A 21,082-nucleotide genomic window follows, 5' to 3' on the forward strand; every position below is an offset into this window, starting at 1 on the left:
AAGTCAATAATTAGCTATGGAACAAGGAATGGGATAAAAACAAATTCAAGGCAGGGGAAAAAATTATAGATAAAGGAGGGCTTTTATTTTTTGTTCTGTATACTTCTTTAACTTATTTTTAAATAATTAGCAGGCATTTACGTATTGTTTTAGTATTTTTGCCTTTTTTTTTTTTTTTTTTTTTTTGAGAAAATGCTAGGGATTGAACCCAGGGTCTTATGTATTCTAGATAAGTATTTCACCACTGAACTATACCCCAGTCCTATTTTAGGGTTTTTTGTTGTTGTTTTGTTGTTGTTGTTGTTGTTGTTGTTTTGGTACCAGGAATTGGAACCTCAAGGTACTTAACCACCTCACCATCACTTTTACTTTTTATTTAGAGACAGGGTCTCACTAAGTTACTTAAATTGCTGAGACTGGCTTTGAACTTGCAATCCTCCTGCCGCAACCTCCTGAGCCACTAGGATTATAGTCCTGTGCCACTGTGCACAGCCCTGCTTTAATATTTTTTTAAAAGGCTGATTTTATATAAATAAAATTAATATTCTTAATGCACCACTGATATCAAAATAGCCTAAGAGAGTTAGTTTATTTTAATAAACAATAGAGTCACCAGACTATCAAGTTAATAATGATAATAACATAAAAATACCTGTTCCATCCGCTGGGTCATCTCTTTGTGTAATTGCTGAACTGCATTTTTAGCTGCAATGTCTTGAGCTACTAGTTTATCTTTGGAAGCTTTAACTTCTTTATTAAGTTCCTCTATTCTTGATTCTAACTATAAAGAAAATTATTCTTAGATCATTTTCATTGTTATGCCAAACAGACCACTAATACCTCAATAAACAATATATAATATAAAGAATGTAATGAATATGCTTTAATCATAGGAATCAATAACAATGCTTCTATATTTCACTGGAATTATTAGTACAAATCTGATGAGACTGATACATTAAAGTATATATATGGTAACCCTGGAGCATCCACTAAAGAATAACAAAGTATAGTGAAAATATTATAAAAGAAATTTAAATATTAGATTAGAAAATATTCAATTAGTTGAAAAGAAAGTAGAGGAGGAGAAGAGGGGAGAAATAAGACAAAGGAAACAGAAAGCAAAATGAGAGACATAAATCAAACTGTCAAAACTCACATTAAATGAAAATGAATTCTATAATCATATCAAAAGGTATAGACTGAAATAAAAAAAAGGATTCAATCATATATTGTCTACAGGAGACAATTTAGGTACAAAGATAAACCGAAAAGAGTGCAATCATAAAAAAGTAGGAGTGATCTATGACTATCAGATAAAATTAAATAAAACAAAAAGCATTACAAGAGATACAAAAGGACACTTTATAATGATAAAAGGATCAATCCATTAAAAAATCAAAAAGATCTAACATATATCTAATAACAGTACCAACAAACTTGAAATAAAATCTGAACAGAAATGAAGGGAGAAACAGATAAGTCAACAACAGATGGAACTTCAATATGCTATTTCAAAAGACAGACTCAACTAGGTAGAAGCTTAATGAGGAAATAAGAGAATTCAACTAACTAAAGAATAACTGTGTCTAATACAATACTCCAACCAGCAACAGTGGAATATACATCTTCATCGAGTATACAAGGAATGTTCCCCAGGGTAGAAGAGGTGCTGGCTTTACAAATAAACCTCAGTAAATTTAAAAGATGGAAATCATACAAAATATGTTCTCCAACCACAATGGAATGAAATGAAATGAGAACTCAGTAACAGAAATAAATTTGGGAAATTCACAAATTTATCAAAATTAAATAACATACTCACAAATAATCAATAGGAGAAAATCACAAAGGAAATTGAGACTAGTTAATGAATGAAAATGAATACAGAACACAAAAAAAGATCTCAATTTCTGGCATAAGGCACTGGAAGAACTAATTAAACCAAAAGAAGAAATAATATAGAGTGGAACTTAACAAAATAAAGAATTAAAAAACAGGAACAATCAACAAAATTAGAAGTTGGTGCTTTGAAAAGATTGACAAAATTGACAAACTTTAAGCTAGATTGAGAGAAGACTCAAATTACTAGAATTTAAAGATGGGACATTACTACTGACCTTAGAGAAATAAAAAGGATTGTGAATGAATACTACAAACATTTAACTTAGAAGAAATGGAGAATTTCCAGAAAAAACATCAACTACCAAACTAGCTCAAGAAGAAATACAGAATCTGAATAGACCTGTAACAAGTGATTAAATAACCAGAACAACAACAATAAAAAACTATCCACACCAAGAAAAATTCAAGTTTAGATGGCTAACAGGTAAAATTTTACCAAATATTTAAAGAATACCAACTCTTCCAAAAAAAAAAAAAAAAAAGGAACACTTTACAACTCATTCCATTCACTCCTAAGTATACGCCAAAAAACTTGTGTACAAATGCTCACGGAGGCATTATTCATTATATTCAAATGGAAACAATCCAAATGTCCATCAGTTGATGAAAGGATAAATGAAATATATATCTATACAATGGAATACTATTCAGTCATTTAAAATAACAAAGTATTGATGCATACTACAACTTGAAAGAAACTCTGAAAACACTGTTACTTAATACACGATTCCATTTATATGAAGTGTCCAGAATAGGCCAATATACAAAGACAAGAGCAGTTGTTCTCTAGGTCTAGGGGTGAGGGTGGTGTTGGAGGCAAATAAGGAATGACAACTAATAATGGTGGGATTTGTTTTTAGGATAATAAATGTTCTAAAACTGTGGTGAAGGTTGCACAAAATTAAAAACCAATGAATCACACACTTGAAATGAGTGGACTATGAGGTATATGAATTTTATCTAAAAAACTATTTAAAAAGACCTAAACATTACATGTGTGCTAATTTTCCTTATAAAAAATTATCTGGAGAAACACTGCCCAACAGAAATATAAACCACAGCTGGGTTTCCCAAATTTATTCTTGTTACTGAGTTCTCATTTCATTCCATTGTGGTTGGAGAACATATTTTGTATTATTTCCATCTTTTAAATTTACTGAGGTTTACTGGCACAAGCCAATAATCTCAGCTATTTATGAGGGTGAGGCAGGAGAATCACAAGTTCAAGGTCAGAATGGGCAACTTAACAAGACCCTGATTTAAAAGGGCTGGGGATATACCACATGCTTGCCCATCATGCTCAAGACCCTGGGTTCAATCCCTGATGTAGCAATGCTCAGGGTTGGACTTTTGGGAAGTGAATGGATAATAACGACTCTGACTTCATCACTGGATTAATCCACCATAGTTCAAAGGACAAATGGGAGGTGGTGGAAACTGTAGGTGGTGGGACATGGTTGGAGGAAGTAGGTCACTGGGGGTGTATATGTTTCTTGTCCCAGGCTCCTTCCTCTTTCTCTTCTTTCTGGCTGCCATAAGCTGAGAAGCTTTCCTCTACCATGTTCTTCCACCACGATGTTTTGCCTCATCTCAGGTGTAAAGCAATGGAGACAACTGACCATGGATTTGAACCCTCTGAAACTGTGAGCCAAAAAAGACTTTTCTTTCTTTTGTCAGTTATTTTGGTAGCAGACGAAAACTGACTATCAAAACAGTATGTGCAACTTAAATTTTTTTTAACTTATATTTTGGTTCTGGGAATTGAATCCAAGGTGCTTTACCACTGAACGGCATCCCTACCCCTTTTTATTTTTCTCAGACAGGGTCTTGCTAAGTTGTTGAGGATAGCCTTGAATTTGTGATCTCCTGCCTCAGTCTCCCAAGTCACTAGAATTACAGGTGTGTGCCACCGTATTTGGCTGTAACTTAAATTTTCTAGTAGTCACACTTCAAAGAGCAAAGTGAAACAGATGTAATAATTTAAACCCAGTATACCTAAAATAATACCTTTTCAATATATAAAAAAGAAAAAATGAGCTATTTTATAATTTTTTGTACTAAGTCTTCTAAATTAGCTGTGCATTTTATGCTTATAGCACCTCTCAATTTGGACCAATCACCTTTCATGCTCTTTTTTTTTTTAATATTTTTAGATGTTGACAGACCTTTATTTTATTCATTTATTTCTATGTGGTGCTGAGAATCAAACTCAGTGCTTCATACATGCTAGGCAAGCGCTCTACCCCTGAGCCACAACCCAAGCCCACCCTTTCATGTTCTTAATAGCCAAATGTGGCTATCATACTGGACAGTACAGATCTAGAGACAAAATTAAGAATATTGTGCTAGACTTGTTTTCTATTTAAAAGTATAAAATTCTTTAAATGCTAACAAGAGAAAGATGAATCCAACAATCCAACTTTTTTTTTTTTTTTTTTTTAAGAAGGTACAACCTTTTAATATACTTGTGAAAGAAAGCTCTGGTTTTATCCCATCTATTTAGTCTGAAGTTTCCGGTCATCAGCAGTTACCTAACTAATGGATGCAGACTATTAAGTCTCCCTTATACATTAACCTTCTAAGTTTGGTTTACAAAAGGTGACCCTACAGCAAAAGTGGTATTAAATACCATACATAAAATCTTACAAATATATTCACCTTCAACTGTGAAAAGATGCATTAAGTGTATACCAAAGCATAAACAAGTGAAACTTGCATAATTTATTATATTGTTATCAAATATTTTCTCCTATTTTCATTATACAGCTTTCTGTAAAAGATGAAACAAAAGGAAATAACAGTCATACATAATGACTATGCTACATAATGTTTCTGTCAATGATGAATAACACAAATAATTCAACATGGTTATATCACCTAGTGATGTTGTAACCATCTTAGTTTAGTAGGCCGTATAGATGGTCACATAGTGACAAAATTGCCTAATGATATATTTTCTCAGAACTGTCCTCATAACTAAGTTACTATACTTTAAAGGCTAGAATGCTTCTAATACTGCCTGCAGAAGAAAACACAGCTCAGAAAGATAAAGAGCAGCTCAGTTTTGTTATCAAGTCTAAGTGGTCACTTTGTTGATTAGACGAGTTCACTAAAAAAAGAAGAAAGAAAAGGACAGGCTAGGAGAGTCAGCCTGACATAATCACAAGTATAAGAATCAATCTTCACAGTGAAGTTTATGAAAATAGTGAAAATGGAACCATACTAGATTGTACAGATAAAATCCTAATGCCAGATATAAACTTTTAAGTATGTATAGCTTCTTACCTTAATTGATAAAAACGGTCTAGTGACTGTCAAATCAGATTGTCTTTTTTATTATTTTGAACATAATGTAACATATTCTATTATACTTAGCAGAGTAATCACACATAACATAAAAATAAGAATTTACATAAAAGAAAATAATTCAGGCTATGATTCCTACTTCATAAGAGAATGCTTTAAATATGAAGCAATTATCTGCATTTAAAACATGACAATTAACAGAATTTCAATTTATATATAAATTCTTAAGAATGTGTTTATTTTATAAATTATCAATTAAAAATTTTTAAGTATGATATTTAAAATTTTTTATCTTTTTTACCTGTTTAATTGTGTTCACATGCTGCTTCTCTGTTTCTGTTCTTTTTTTTAACTCTTCTCTTAAACTGTCTTTTTCTGAACAAATGTCTAAGATGAGCTCCTGATGCTTCTTATTTTCTTTAATTAACCTAAATATAAAAGGGTAATATAGGTAAAACATAATTAAAAATGGAGATATAAAGAAATGTGGGGTATGTTTACAAATCAGAGTATAGATACCTATGATTATATTAGGTTAACATTCCTAAGTAATCCTATTATCATTAAGTATTATGTTTACACAAGGATGAAATTCCCTAATGATGCATTTCTCAGAACTCTCCTTGTAATTTTTTTTTTTTTTCAATGCTAGGGATTGAACCCAGGGCCTCAAGCATGCCAAGAAAGCACTCTACCATTGAGCCACATCCCCAGGCCAAGTGACTATACTTTTAAGGCTAGAATTCTTCTAATCCTATCCACAGAAGAAAAAGCAGCTCAGGAAAATAAAGAGCAACTCAGCTTTGTTATCAAGCCTAAATATTCACATTGTTGATCTATGTATCAGATATTTTGCAAAACATTCTTTGACCAATCAGGTTGTTAACATTTTCCTAGATATTTCAAATCAAGTGAGATATAATCAGATAAAGAAGATCACACCCTGTTATAACTAGGCCTTTGGCCGTCTCAACTATGAACAACTATCCTTCAGCATAGAAGCCCCTGCAATAAGTAGTTTGTAATTAAGAACAATTTTATCCCTTCAGGCATTTGTAGACATTCTGGGTTGTCACAACAAGGACAGAGGCTGCTACTGATTGTTGAATGGGTAGAGACCTGGAAAGCTACTATGCACCCTACAATTCAAAAGACATCTCTATCTACAACCAAGAATTATCCGGGCCAAAATGACAACAGGGCTGAGATTGAGGTATCTTTCTTTACATTTTAAAAATATTTTATTGATATACTAATAGTTGTATAAGTGGCCAGCATGGGCTACTTAATGAGTTCCTGTTTCAAAATAAAAAGTAAAAAGGGGATGCAGCACAGTGATAGAGCACCCCTGGGTTCAATCCCTAGAACAGCAGAATAAAAATGTTTTTATTTCATCTTATCCAAAATAAGACAGTAAAATTATCATCACTTGTGTTTTATGAATTTAAAATAATCAAGACGTAACTGAAATCCAGGACTTACTCCAGGTTGCACAGCTAGTAAGTGGCTGAACTGAGTTTTAAATCCTGGTTTCATTGCAAAACCCAGGTCTTTCTACCTACTACTTGGAAGATCACTCATTCACTGAACTGATACTGGGTACCTACTATGTGCCTTGCCCTGCCTTCATGGAGTTTATATTCTAGGGGAGAAAATAAAAAGACATAATTTTAAAAGAGATAAGTATATATAACAAAATGTCAGACAATGACTGACTCCTATTAGGAAACATTAACATTGCTTTACTTAGCCAAAGGACAGAAAGGACTTGAGCTGTGATTTTAGATAAGGTCGGCCTCCCTGAGAGGAATGCAGTGAGGATGCAAGCACGCAACTGTTTGGGAAAGACTCAAATGCTGCATGCAGGTTTATTCAAGCCTTCTACAGCACAGTAGTTTAGAAAATATAATCAGCACACATGCACCCATATGTATTCAATTTGTTACAGAAAACTACCTGAGAGACAAGAATTCTAACTACAGTTCACAAGTAAAGAGAGGAGGAGGGGGGAGTGAAGAACAACAAATATTATAATTCTTCTTCCTTTATATTTTTGTGGTGTTTAGGATGGAACCCAAGACCTTGGATGTGCTTGGCAAAGGCTTTACCATTGAGCTACAACCCAGGTCCAAAACTGTTATTCTTATTTGCCAAGCACTCATACAAACAGATAACTGTTCTTAATTAATTAATTAAGAATTTTGTTGGGGCCTTGGACAACAACAATTATGTGTTAAAAAACAGAGGAATAAAATAAGTGAAATGGTGGTTGCCAGAAGCCAGGAAGTAGAGGAAATGGAGATGTCAGTCAAAGGTTACAAACTTTGGGATGAAAGATGATTAAGTTCTGGGGATCTAACGTACACCATAGTGACAACAATTAACAATACCATATTGTATACTTGAAATTTGCTAAAGGAGTAGATTTTGAGGGTCCATACCACATACACATACTCCCAAAAGTATATTTGTTAGGTGATGGATGTATTAACTAAGTTCATTATGGAAACCATTTCACAATGCATATCAAATCATCATGTGATACACCTTAAATATTTATAATTTTGTCAATTATACCTCAAATTTGGGAGAAAAAGAAAACAGGAATGGATGTATAAACAAAGACATTTGAAAACAAATGCATTTGTGAAAATTTCTATCAAAGGAACTGAAAAGTAGTTTTCTTCAGAGAAAATTAAATGAAGGCAAAAGAAGAAAAATTTTAGTTGTTTCAGAGCTGACCTGAATCAACAAAGCTTTTACTTGGAATCAAAAATATTTTGTGTATAATGAAAAGATCAACCTGGCTTTAAAATAACATAAATGACATTTGTGTAATGACTAATGCCCACAAAAGTCCCATCTGGTAGTTACTGTCCCCCTCATTGAGATGAAAAATATTTGACACAGAAGAGTAGTTGATATGGCCATTGTAACAGCTTGAAACAGCAGTGGGAATTTTCCAATTCCAGGTTTAGAATCATACTCACCCCTCCGCTCTGACAGGCTGAAGCAAAAAAAGAACTCAACTTTTTGCTGTATTCCTAATATTTGTAGATAAATTCAACAATTTATAACTAGTTACTTTCTATAACCACATTTATAAAACCTCTGTAGTCAAACTAACAAGGCTCAGATTTTAACCTTGCTTTGACTGCATGTGACCCTGAACAAGTCACTTTTTGTTTCAGGTACCTCATCTGTAAAACAGGGATAATAACAGTACATGCCAGAGTTATTATGAAGATTCCATGAGTTTATTATTAAGAGCATGTGTTTTCTGTAATTATTACTAAATGCACATATCTTACAATTTATAAGAGATGTATAAAAGTAATTAGTCCACATCTAAGAAAAGTGGAAAGAGGTATTAGAGATAATCTCAAGTGAAAGGTCTAAAAGAAAGCTGCAGAGAACAAAGATATGAGGAAGTTACCCTGAAAAAAATTTAAAGTGGCAGAAGCACCAAAGATTCAAATACATAAAACATATAGTTTATTCATAAAATAGCATTTTTAAGGATATAAATAGGAGTATGCAATAGTTTTAAGGTAGTACCAAGAAGGATGTTGGAATCTTGAAGATATTTGTAAACTCACAGAAACATTATTTATAACAGCCAGAATGTAGAAGAAACTCCAATGTTCATGAAGGAATAAATGAAATGTGGTACACACATAAAATGGAAAATATTCAGTCTTAAAAAGTATGGAAATTCTGACACATGCTATAACTGGATAAACCTTGAGGACCTGATATGAAGTGAAATAAGCCAATCACAAAGAGACAATACTGATTGATTTTACTTACATGAAGTATTAAGAGTAATCATACTCACAAAAAGAGAAAGTAGAATGGTGGCTTCCACCAGGGACTGGGAGGTAGGATTAGGGACTTGTCATTTAATGGGTATAGAGTTTCAGATTTGCAAGACAAAAGTTCTGCAGGTTGGTTGTACAAAGGTATAAGTTTTATGTTTTGTGTATTTTATCACAAATAAACTCAAAAATAGAAAAATACAAAAGGGATAAGCCTGGATAATAAGAGACTGAAGCTCACTGGGTAAACCAATGAAGAATTAGTTGATTTGGGGAAGAATGACCCACTGAATAGGATATTCTGAAAGAATGAAAATCAGAAGAAGGATATCAAGAAAAGCCAATTTGATATCAAATAATATTTGGATTAAGGTATACTGTCTTCTATCACCCTCCTCTGGCAGGTGGACCTTCTCTTTCTCTTTCTCCATATACATTCTTTTGATTAAAAAAAAAAAGTTTTTGAGTATCCTATTTAAAAGAAATCACTATATATTTTAGTGAAGGCTAATATGCTTTACTTTCTTAAATGTTACAAGAATACCTAAATAATGCATCACTTAGCTATATAAATCAAGTATAAAAATATAAGGTAATATAATACTATTAGGAAAAAGACTAAACAATTTATCATTAAAACAGAATTAACTACACAATTCTAAGAGAAGTCTAAAACATAAGTTTATGATCTTATTTACTGAAGAAAAATCAACTAATTCTTAAGTCCTTTAGATTTTAATTTTCAAACTAATGTATTTACATTGGGGATTTTAAGAAAAATTGAATTTTATGACTCTTAATTTCCTTTAGAATTTCTCTTATATTCAACATAATTCTACTTTCTATACTTTCAAAAATGAAAAACTTGGGTGGGGGAATACCAGCTCAGTGGTAGAGTGCTTGCAAGTATTAGCACTCTACCAAAAGGTCCCAAGTTTAATACCTAGTCCTGCTAAAAAAAAAAAAAAAAAAAAAAAAAAAGTGTCTTTATAAGTTGTTTTTTTCAATGAACTTATACTATTTACCATAATATTTAATACTTTAGCATATTAAATAATTAGAAAAACTTGGCACTCAGTAAATATACCTTTATTGATCAACTATGAGTATGGCTTGACTGTGAAATTATAAGTAGATCAGATGATAAAGAAATTATATTTAAAAATATCTCTAGTCCTAGAGATAAAAATCACCTAAAGGAATTTTAAAAACTTACTTTTTTATAATATGTTCCTGCTGTAAATACTTATCTTGCACACACTTTTCAAACAGAACTAATGCATGTTCTCCTTTATTCATGCCATTTGGTACTCGGTGTTCTTCTGCAAACTCTGTAGACAACAGCTCAGATTCTATTTCTTCCAACAAATCCTCTGATGTTGAAACATTCTTTATTTTTGAAATAAGTTTCTTGGTGCAGTCTGTATCATAGGGACTTTCTGAATAAGTCTTTTGATGAGCTGCTTCTGTAAACGTAGATGACCTTAATTCTGCCAGTATTTGTGTTACTGTCTGTTCCGTTTCACTTGTTTTTGACCCCTGCTTTGCAAAATCTCCACTAGGAAAGTTAGATATTTGTTCAGAATTTTCTGGGCATATGTCTTTTCTGGCAGAAGAATCCTCACATTCATCACAATCTGGAACATAATTTTTGTGTGCTTCAACATGACTACTGTGTTCATTAGGCTGACATAAATTTTTTTCAAAATTTAATGACAATAGTTTAGATTCATTTTCTAATCTGTTGCTTTCATCACCAGAAAATGAGCTGCATGAATCTTCCTTTAATTCAGGTATTTTCCCAATATTTTTATCGGAGGAAATGAAGGCTTCGTGCTCTGTCTCTGACATGTTGACCAGCACCAATTCACTTTGCATTTCTTCAAATCTGCTCCTGATCTTTGTTTTACATCTAAGAAATCAAAACATCAAAATTAAAAAAAATTCAAACCAAGACCTCATACATCTTTGCCCAAACTCCATGATATGAAATAACCAAAGAATACCAATTTTCTCAAGAATAATTCTTTAATAAATATCTCTCCTTGAGAAAAAAAAGAATAGGAAAACCAATCCAAATTATCTACAATCGGTAAAGTTTCACTGTCTTTCCTCCTTCCATTCAGTCATCTAACTTCACTAATTACTTTGTTGCAGTTGACATTTTCCAATCATTCCAGTAAGATGTTAGGTAGGGAATTACAGTTACAACTGGAGGATTAGTGCCTAGGATGTTTAGATTTTCTTCAGCTGAGGGGAAGACTACCACAATATCTATAAGAAAATATTAGAGAGGGAAGGCAGCAATGAAAACACTAGAAGAGAAATCACAAACCAAGATAATAATATAATGCACGTTGATAATGATAAAAAATTTACAAGAGCAGCTTGGGAGGCTGAGTCAGGTGGATCATGAGTTCAAAGCCAGCCTCAGAAAAGTGAGGAGCTAAGCAACTCAGTGAAACCCTGTCTCTAAATAAAATACAAAAGAGGGCAGAGGATGTGGCTCAGTAAACAAGTTCCCCTGAGTTCAATCCCTGAAACCTATCCCCCAAAAAAATTTACCAAGAAGGAAAACTAAACAATAACAAGTCACAGTGACCTATAGCCCAGAGACCTAGCTCTGAAATAAAAGAAGTAGGCACAAAGGATTCCCTGACAGAAATTAGTTTTTCACCCTGGCAGGGATCCAGGAAGTACCATGATGATTTTTGAAAATTTTCATCAAGAATAAAACAATATTTGAGCAAACCAAATGGAGCCCATATCATGACCTAGATGAATAGAAGCAATATTTAAAAATTAATTTGACAAGGTTGGAATGCATTTTGCTATTATTTAAAAAGATTACTATCCTGGCTACTTTATGAATATTCCTCAGCTTCAAAGACTGCCTTAGATGGATAAATATAAAATCTCTCAGTGATTTTAATGAAAAAAGCACTGTCAACTTCTTTTGTCAGGTATCAAGAAAGCATATATAGAGCAGATGAGCTACCAAAGGCATATGTCGTTAGATTAAAAAGTAGGCAGATGATGTTCTGACAGAACTAGGAAAGAAATAATTTCAGATGAGTGCTATACCAATGGAAAACAAAACATAAAAGTTAAGTTTTTTAATAACAATGATGCGTGTTTATATGAGGTATGATGGAAGTGGTGGGTCACAGGATGTTGAAACAGGGTAAGAGAAGACTAGTAAGGTAGACCCCTCAGAAAACCAAGCAGGAATGAATTTTGTTAATAAAGACAAATCGGGAGCCAAGCATGGTGGCACACATCTATCTACATCCTGGCAACTCAGGAGGCTGAGGCACAAGGATAGCAAGTTCAAGGCCAGACTCAGCAACTTAGCAAGACTGTCTCAAAATTAAGAAGGACTGGGGATAAAGTTCAGTGCACCTTGGTTCAATCCCCAGTGTAACAACAACAACAACAAAAAAAAAAAAAAAGAGAGAGAGAGAGAGAGAGAGAGAAGGAGAAATTGTAATACATCACAAGACTTGACTATATACATGACTATTCTGTAGTTTTTAGTGTAAAGTAAGTTCTCAAATATTTGTTGAATTAAAGTCTATATGCTCAAAAAATGTTAAAACTAGTAAAACTAGTATTCAGTGAACCTCATCTTAGGAACACATAAAATTGGAGGAATAATTGAAAGGAAAGAAAAGAAGATCAGCTTCTTTGTTAAATAAATGCTGCCTATTAGACTGCTTTTGGGGGCAGCCACTAATATAGCCATTGACTTTGGTGCTCTAAACTATCTGTATAACATTTATTTTCAAATAACCAAACAGAAAGCATGAATATCTTGCTGTATATATTTGATAATCAAACCAAAACCCACACTGATGTTAAACACTTTGTTTAGAAAATGCAAATAGTGCAGTAAGTAAATGAAAAGCCTCATAAGTATTTTATATTCCAAAACTAGAACAAAGTAAAATTATTTTCCAATGGGGGCACTGGCCACTTACATTATCTCACTCAAGGTAACTCACTTTAAGATATAACTTGTAAATGTGTTGCTGTTGAATTTAAAATCTTATCAATTTAGAAGTCAATTTAAAAATGAACTTGTTTTAAGTATTGTTAATCTAAGAGAAACTGAACCCAAAGCCAACCAAGACATAATAGGTAGCACATAAAAAAAATCTATTTAAGAGCGAATAAGAATGAATATAAAGGTGCTGTCCTCCTCAACATACGAAAAGTGAGAAGGAATTTATCAGCAACTTTATGACTCTTCTCTATGTGCCATGATTTGTCAACAGAAAAACACTAAGCAAAAATTGGTTTATTATCCTTTTACCCAGCTTTTGTTCTTCTCAGAGTTCAGTCCCCAAGTCTTCTCCCCTCTTAGAATTCATTCACCTAGATAATCTGAAGTCACAACTCATAGCTGATGTCTACATGTTTCAGTGTTATTCTTGAGTTACAGAGATCAAATTATCTATCTCCTCTTCTTCACTGTGTCTGTCTCAGTATTAAATACTCTACCTGAACACAGGCATTTCCACTGGAAGTTTCTCCACCACCTCAAACTCAAAATGACCAAATTCAAAACCATATTTATAGTTTCTATAACTGAGAACCACTGCTAATCTTTTCTGTCAATATCATTTTTACTAGTCATCTGACCCCTTCCTCTCCTTTGTCCTTGTATTCTTTTTAACAGTTTCAGGTCTCCTATATTTCGACGGTCATTATCCCCAATCTGCAACCCAGCTAGGTCTCTGATTCCTGAATACCCAGAACACTTAACTGTTGGTTTCTCAATCTCACTCCTTTCCTCCCCTCTGGCTCCTCTTCCTGCAATTCCAAATGAAGAATCAAGGCTAACAGAAGCACAAGGTGCTTGGGAAAGCCCAGGGATGAAACAGCATCAAGGCAAGAGACAGGTCACCCAATCCGGAGAAGGGGCTGAAGTGTGTATCATACTGGCTTGGTCAAACAGGAACAGGAATGGCTCTCTAAAGTGGGTCTTCAGTGACCAAAGGGGTCAGGGATCTCTAACACTGCCCCTACAACATCCACATGTATCACCCACCTCCTCAGAGACTACCATCAAATACAGCCAGATGAACCAGAGTGCAGCCAAGGCTTTCTCTTCTCTCTTTAGAGGTTCAGGTAATGAAAACTGCCTCCATTAGCTGGTTTCTTCACCCAACTCCAAAGGTGCTAGGGTAAAGAAAGAAGAGAAAGCCTACCTTGGAGTCAGATTACACCTCTTCTTCAAGTCTAGCACCTGGAACTAAACAGCTTCAACTTTCTTCATGGAGAATAAGTTTGTGATTTCATTTTATTGTTGTAGTTGTTTGTTTTTTAATTGACTGAGGTCTGTCTTAATTCCTGGAATAACCAAAATTGACAGTAATGTCAGACCAAGACATTACTGAGAGACTGCCCTTTCAGAGGAAAGTTGCAGGGCTGGGAGTGTTTTACTGTATGAATAGGGACCCATTTGAAAAAAAAAAAAGGGCTGAAGAGACAGCTCAATAATAGGGTATTTACTTGTATGTGTGATCATGGCCCTGATTTGAGCCCCAACACTGCAGAATAAACAAACTTTTTCATGTTTAAATCCCAGAGTTGCGATTCCTCACTAAACCAGTTACATTACTTTTCCAATCTTAACTCTCAACGCATTCCTAAAATCCTACTGCTTTAGTATACAAGTCTCACCAGGATTCCCCCAACATACACATTAACATTTCCATGGTTTTGTTCCCATCCACACTGTTCTCTCCTTCAGTCTATCTGGAGACTAATTATGTTTAAAGGACTGATTCTAAAGGTATATCTTCCTCCAAATTTTCCCTCATCGCAAGTACAAAATAATCTCTTACCTAAAATAAAACACACTGCATTTATGCTCATCAAGCAGATAGAGCTTTTCTTATGATATTTTTGAGCAAATGTCCTTCCACCTTTTAAATGAGCTTTGTTTCTGCAAGAAGGAACCTCACTCTGAATTCCAAGTCAAAGTTATTAAGTCTCAAGCAGTATAGTAATAAATAGATAAATCTGTTCTCTACTACATTTATGCTCATTTTTGCAAATGTGTGTAGTAGTTCTCAATGATGGGTGAAACCCACTGGGTTTACACAATGCTCTGGCATCCACACAGCATTTAGCAGGCAGTAACAAGCTGCAAGATAGCACAAAACAACAAAAATTTTCCTTACATCCCACTGCATATGCACCTAGGAGGCAAAATAATCAACTGTTTTTATAATTTCCTAAGCTTAGAATTAGTTTTACATCTTGTTCAAATTAAGGAAGACTAAATTTAATCTCAAAAAACAGTATTTCCTATAATTCTCTCAGTAATATGCCTATGCCTCTGAAAAAGTCATCATTTAAGCTGACAACTGGTAATCACTTAGAATTTTCAAACTTTGTATTCTAATGATCAAATGAATACTGACTGAAGACCAAGGGAAACAGATGATTAAAGGAAAAGGAGAGGGTTAATAAAGATCTTTGTGTATCTACGTAACAAAGCCACTACCAAAGATCAAATAACTGCACAAGAGTGGAAGCAGACAAAAACAAACAAAAAACATGATAAGCTTTGATTCCGTCCACAATCAACCAAGGGAAAAAAACTAGTCAGCTGAGTCCTCCCACAGGCCTCTCCAGTTGGCAATGCAGACCAATTTGGATGCTCTTCAAGTTTTTTCTTTTGGGATGTGAGTTATCACCAAAGCTACTAAGGATAGAATAGCCTAGAAATAGACTGAATGGGGAGGATGCAAAATAGACACTGTTGACAAGATTATTTTAAGAAGAGTGTACAAATTGCATTCACATTCATAGATAAATATAGTAATTACAACTATAGATTACAATATAGGTTGCTTTTTCAATGTAAAAAGTAACACAAGATATTTCAACTCTTTATTAACTCTTACTTATTAGGGGAAATACTCTATTTAAAACATTATAGTAACAAAACTCCTCCTCTTAATTCAAGAATTTGTTTTTCCCAGAGTTGTTTCTCTTTCTGACACAGTACTACAGGACCAATTCACACTTCAAAATTGTTTCAGTAGGTGAGAACTGGTTTCGCTCTTGCTGGAGCTCATCAGCTGTAGGCAACTGGTCAAGAAGCAACTTTTATGTGTCTTAAAGCAATGCATGATCCACCTTGAATTTATTTCTTCATGAAGGAACGAGAGTTTTGAAAAGTTATTTGCATACAAAAATTATATAAATAAAACCACTTTTTAACAGTTTTGGGTTCTCTTCCTGTTTTTTCCACTAATTAGTATTATAAACAAAAACTTAGGTTTACTCAAGAAATTACAAATACAAATTAATCCAATCTATAGATGTTTGGTAACAGAGTATCAAATAAACGTGCCTCACACAAAGGTGCCAAGTTGGAAATAATTTCCAGAGTAGATATTAATTAATCCATTTGTTAAATATGTATTGAGAATCTACCTGTCTCAGGTGTTGGGAACATGACAGGGAATAAAACACATTCCTCATCCCTCAAGGTGCAAACCTGAGGTGAGAAGCAATGGAACAATACATAAAGACTATGCTGTCTTGTACTCTTGTGTTTTGTTGCCAATAAACACTAAAGTATTACAGATCATAGAGCACTTATTTTAACATTAAAGTATTTTAAAATCTGCCAGTGTTTCATCAGCAAAAAATATATATACATATATAAATGTATAAATATTTTAAATCCAGAACCTTAGTTCAGTCTAAATACTTTACAACAAACTACAAACTTTGATAGTACAAATTGCACCATTTAAACTTCAAATACCATTAAATAATATACATTAAGATAAGCAAACTGAGCCTTTAGATCACTCCTTTCAACATAATGCTTTACTGCCCTTTAAAGTAAAAGGCTAAGTACAGCAAGAGGTTTTTGGTTTCTTTCTTTCTTTTAACCTGTTCCCCCAAAAAATACTTTGAAAGAAGTATAAACAAAACTTACCATTCAGTTTTAGCAAGATTGTAAAATGGCAATTAAAATCGGAAGCAAAGAGCAGATGAAAAGAGCATCCACATAGTTCAATATCATCTGCTTCACCACCAAACAACTGATTTTCACATATATTAACTTGAAAAGACACACTTTCCTGGACAAAGTTTTTAAAAATAAAATAACAGTACAGAAACAAACCTAAGAAACATGAATACCTTGTTTTCCAGAATGAATATGTCTATTGTTTAAGTTTTATATAAGGTGAATTTACACAGATCAAATTCTACTCTTAAAACATAAAACTCTGCTATTTCAGAGAACTTTTGATGAATTTTTTTTCTGTCCTGGGCACCAAACCCACTGCCTCATATAGTACATGCTAGGCAAGCACTCTACTATTGAGCTACACCCCCAGCACTTTTATTTTTTATTTTGAGACAGGGTCTCACTAAGTTGTCCAGGCTAGCCTTGAACTTGCAATCCTCTTGTCTCAGCCTCCCAAGACACTGGGATCACAGATGTGCACCACCATACACAACCAGGAAGATTCGTTTTTAAGGAAGAATAACTATTCTACATCCTAAGTTTTGAAGTAAAATTTAATATATTGGGTTTTCTTGAAGAGAAACACAGTCCTAGAATTTAAAAATTCCTTTTAGCTCATACGCGCGTGCGCACACACATACACACACACACACACACACACACACACACAAAATGTTTTTAAAAGGGATTAGGGTAGGACACCCCAAAATAGTACCAAATCCTATGACAAGATAACAGGAGCAAGAGAAACTATGATCCATCATGAATCCAAAAAAAAAAAAAAAGGCCCAGTGATAACATCATATTTCACATTATTGTTATATATTGTTATATTATCAGTTTGGTATCTTAGATCCATGCAATTTTAGATATCTCTAATAATTTTTAAAACATTAAGACAGTAAATTAGTAATATAGAAATCTTAATTTGAAGCTACTTTTATAGTTATCACTACTTGTACTTTAATTAGTCTACGAAAACATGAAAAGTTTTTCAAATCCAAAAACTAAAAGAAGGATAAAAAGGAAAGCTAAGAGTTAAAATAAATAAATAATAACTGCAAGTTTTAAGTCTGCTTTATGTTAAAGAGTTTTGGCTAATATTTAAATTTTGAATTCACCTTTGGTTTAGTTAATTTAATATGGTATAGCTTACAAAAATAATTATTCACTTGCACTTAGTACACAATCCCACAGTAGACTATCAGCTCATGTGTTTTAATGACAGATAAATGTAAATAAATAGACTCAATCCATTCAATAGTCTGTTGGAGTTGATTAGTCCAAATTTTCCATTTATTAGCCAAAATAAAAATTTTAGATCTTAGTAGCTAATAAAATTCAAAGGAAAAGTTTAAAACAACTTAAGATTAACAGATAATTTGTAGGGTTGGGGTTGTAGCTCAGTGGTAGAGAGAGCTTGTGTAGCACTCGTGAGGCACTGGGTTCAATCCTCAGCACCACAAAAAATGAATAAGTAAAATAAAGGTATTGTGTCCATCTACAACTAAAAATATTTTTTTTACAAAAGGATCATTTATAGACTTAAATTATCTATGATCCCACTGCTGCCTCTAAAATGATTACTAAATATAACATAACATTGTAAACCCAGTGATATGTTTATATGAAATTCAAGAACTAGTTTTGGTTATTTAAAGGTAGAGATAAGAAACAAATGAGAAACCTAAGTTTTACTAAAAGAAACTTTAAAAAACAGAACTTCAGGTTAAGGATTCTGACTTTAACCTGATACAGTTAGGTGACTTAGGAAACTAGGGAAGATTTACTATTAGTAAGTACTTTGAAGGAAAAGATGGTTTTCTAAATCCCTAAATAAGACTGTTTTCGTGCTTCAACCTATCATCCCTTCTATAAAAAGTTTAGTATACTGCACTGTTTTGAAATGCTAGCATGTAGCTGTAAACATGTTTTTAAAATGAATATGCAAGCCAATTTGTTACTGTATAGTATCAAAAGACAACTCTGGTTTAGGGATCAGGGAACTAAAAGGTTGGAATGGTGACTGTACTGCATATTAGCCATTCCTCTCAGCAAAAATAAGACCCTAAAACGTCAATGACTTTCTATGGACTCTCCACCATTTAAAGAAAATTAAAAGTTTGTATACAACTACTATGAATTAGATGAGGCCTAAAAAATTTAACATAATCCATGCATCTTCTGGGAGACTCTTCAATAATCATACATATTTTCCTATTATACTGCAAGATTTACGAACTACCCAATATCTACTCTGAATGTGGCTTAATTTAAAATAACAAAAAACCAAAAGGAAAGGAAAAAAAAAAAAAAAAAACCTTGGCTTATCTAGCATCACTGTTTTTCATTTGTGTAATGAAGGGTAAAGAAAGAACTGAAAAGTAATGCGCACGCAACAGTGTACTTTATACAGATACTTCAGTTTCACTATCAATGTCTCTAGAAGCTTAATCTTTTCTGAAAGATCACTCTGCAAATACAAAGGTGTAATTAATAGCTGAGAAGGCCACACCCACAACCTACATACCTAAACACTTAATTTTTCTTTTAATGACTACTAGTACTCCTCTTGAAACATTGTTCCACTAATTTTCTGTACAATTTCCTTAGACAAATATCTGATTTATTGTTTTGGAAGAAATTTTAAAAACTGGGCATCAAAGGAACATGAAACATATGCAGAGAAAAATGCCGGGTACAAGGCACACAGTACAGCATCTTTTTACTATACTGTCTCTTCTGATTCCCACAGGTAGCAAGGATTGTTACTTGGAGACATGTCCAAGAGATTTTTTTTTTTTTTTTTTTTTTTACCATTTTACATGTTTGATGGAGACATAGATTTGAAATTCCTTCCTTACCAAGTAAGGTTTAAGAATGCCTGAAGTCCTTGTTTAAAAAGACAACATAAACCCGGCGCGGTGGAGAACGCCTGTCATCCCACCTACATGGGAGGATGAGGCAAGAGGACTGTAAATTGGAGGCAGGCCTAGGCAATTTAGCGAGCCGTGTATTAAAATTAGAAAATAAAAAATAAAATAAAACGGCTGGGGATGTAGCTCAGTGGTACCCCGCCCCTGGGTTCGATCCCCAGAGGGGGCAATATAAAAACAAAGAACAGTATCGCTCTTATTCGACTTTAAAGAATCATTTCTACGTAACTTAAAATCACGGTCATGGAAGTGTTTGGAAAGGGGTGAAAAGTCGCCACAACAGTAAACACCAAACACACGAAACTTGGAGGCGAACAGCGAGATGGGTGAATGACTGTGAAAGATCTCCGAGCAGGTGGAGCTCAGTTGCAGTTTCCACTTGCAGCCCAGGCAATCCGCCCAAATTCGGTCGCTCTCGAGGCACAACTCTCGAGGCACAGCCCCGAGGCCCCGCCGACCCGTCCCCGCCGCCCGCTCCCCGGGCTCCGGGGCCCCAGGGGAGGCGGCGGGGAGAAGGGGCTCCGAACCCCGGCGCCCAGCGCCCGCCTCCGTCCTCGCGCAGGAGAGAGGCCAAACCCGGAGGCCGGGAGCCGGCTCGCCCCCGTCCCGGGGCTGCCCGACCGTGCGAGAGGTTCGCAGCCCCGCCGCGCCGCGCCGCCCCAGTCCGTCCCGGACGCCCCTCGGCACTCACCCCACTTCTCCAAGCCTCAGGCCGCACCCTAACGAGGCCGCTGGAGGTCCGACTCAGGGGCCAACCTCTCCATGGCGGGATCCGGCAGACAAGAAGTGGGCGGGGGAGACAGCGGCGGGGATCGGGGCTGACCCCTCACTCTCTCCGCCGCCGCTTCCCCAAACCCCCGCGGAGCTGACACATCAACAAAGATGGCGGCGACACTGAGGCCGGCCCGGCTACAGCTGAGGGGGCGGGGCTTCCTGAAAGAGCCAATCAGCGCGGCGCGGGCGGCGTGACGCCGCTCACCTTGAGGTGCGGGGTAACCTGTCTGCAGTGGGCGGGGCCAGCGCAGAGTCGCCTCCCGCCTGGCGACCCCGGAGGGGTCTAGCCTGACTGGGCATCCACGCCCCCGCCATCCCCGGGAGCCGGCTCTCCAGCC

The 21,082-nt window shown here is 35.0% G+C and overlaps 1 protein-coding gene across 1 annotated transcript in view; it reads right to left on the minus strand.

Moving 5' to 3' along the window:
- The window catches only part of Ccdc186 (coiled-coil domain containing 186), a 41,528-nt gene extending 20,665 nt beyond the window's left edge, over positions 1-20,863 (minus strand). Inside the window, exons 1-4 of the mRNA XM_047553480.1 lie at positions 20,662-20,863; positions 10,246-10,941; positions 5,513-5,639; positions 653-781 (exon numbers count right to left, since the gene is read on the minus strand). Of these exons, the coding sequence (XP_047409436.1) occupies positions 653-781; positions 5,513-5,639; positions 10,246-10,907 (918 nt within the window). The 5' untranslated portion in view covers positions 10,908-10,941; positions 20,662-20,863. The remainder of the gene's footprint in view (positions 1-652; positions 782-5,512; positions 5,640-10,245; positions 10,942-20,661) is intronic.
- Positions 20,864-21,082: the final 219 nt, after the last annotated feature.

Source organism: Sciurus carolinensis, chromosome 5 (genome assembly GCF_902686445.1).
Source record: "Sciurus carolinensis chromosome 5, mSciCar1.2, whole genome shotgun sequence".
Taxonomy (NCBI): Eukaryota; Metazoa; Chordata; class Mammalia; order Rodentia; family Sciuridae; genus Sciurus; species Sciurus carolinensis.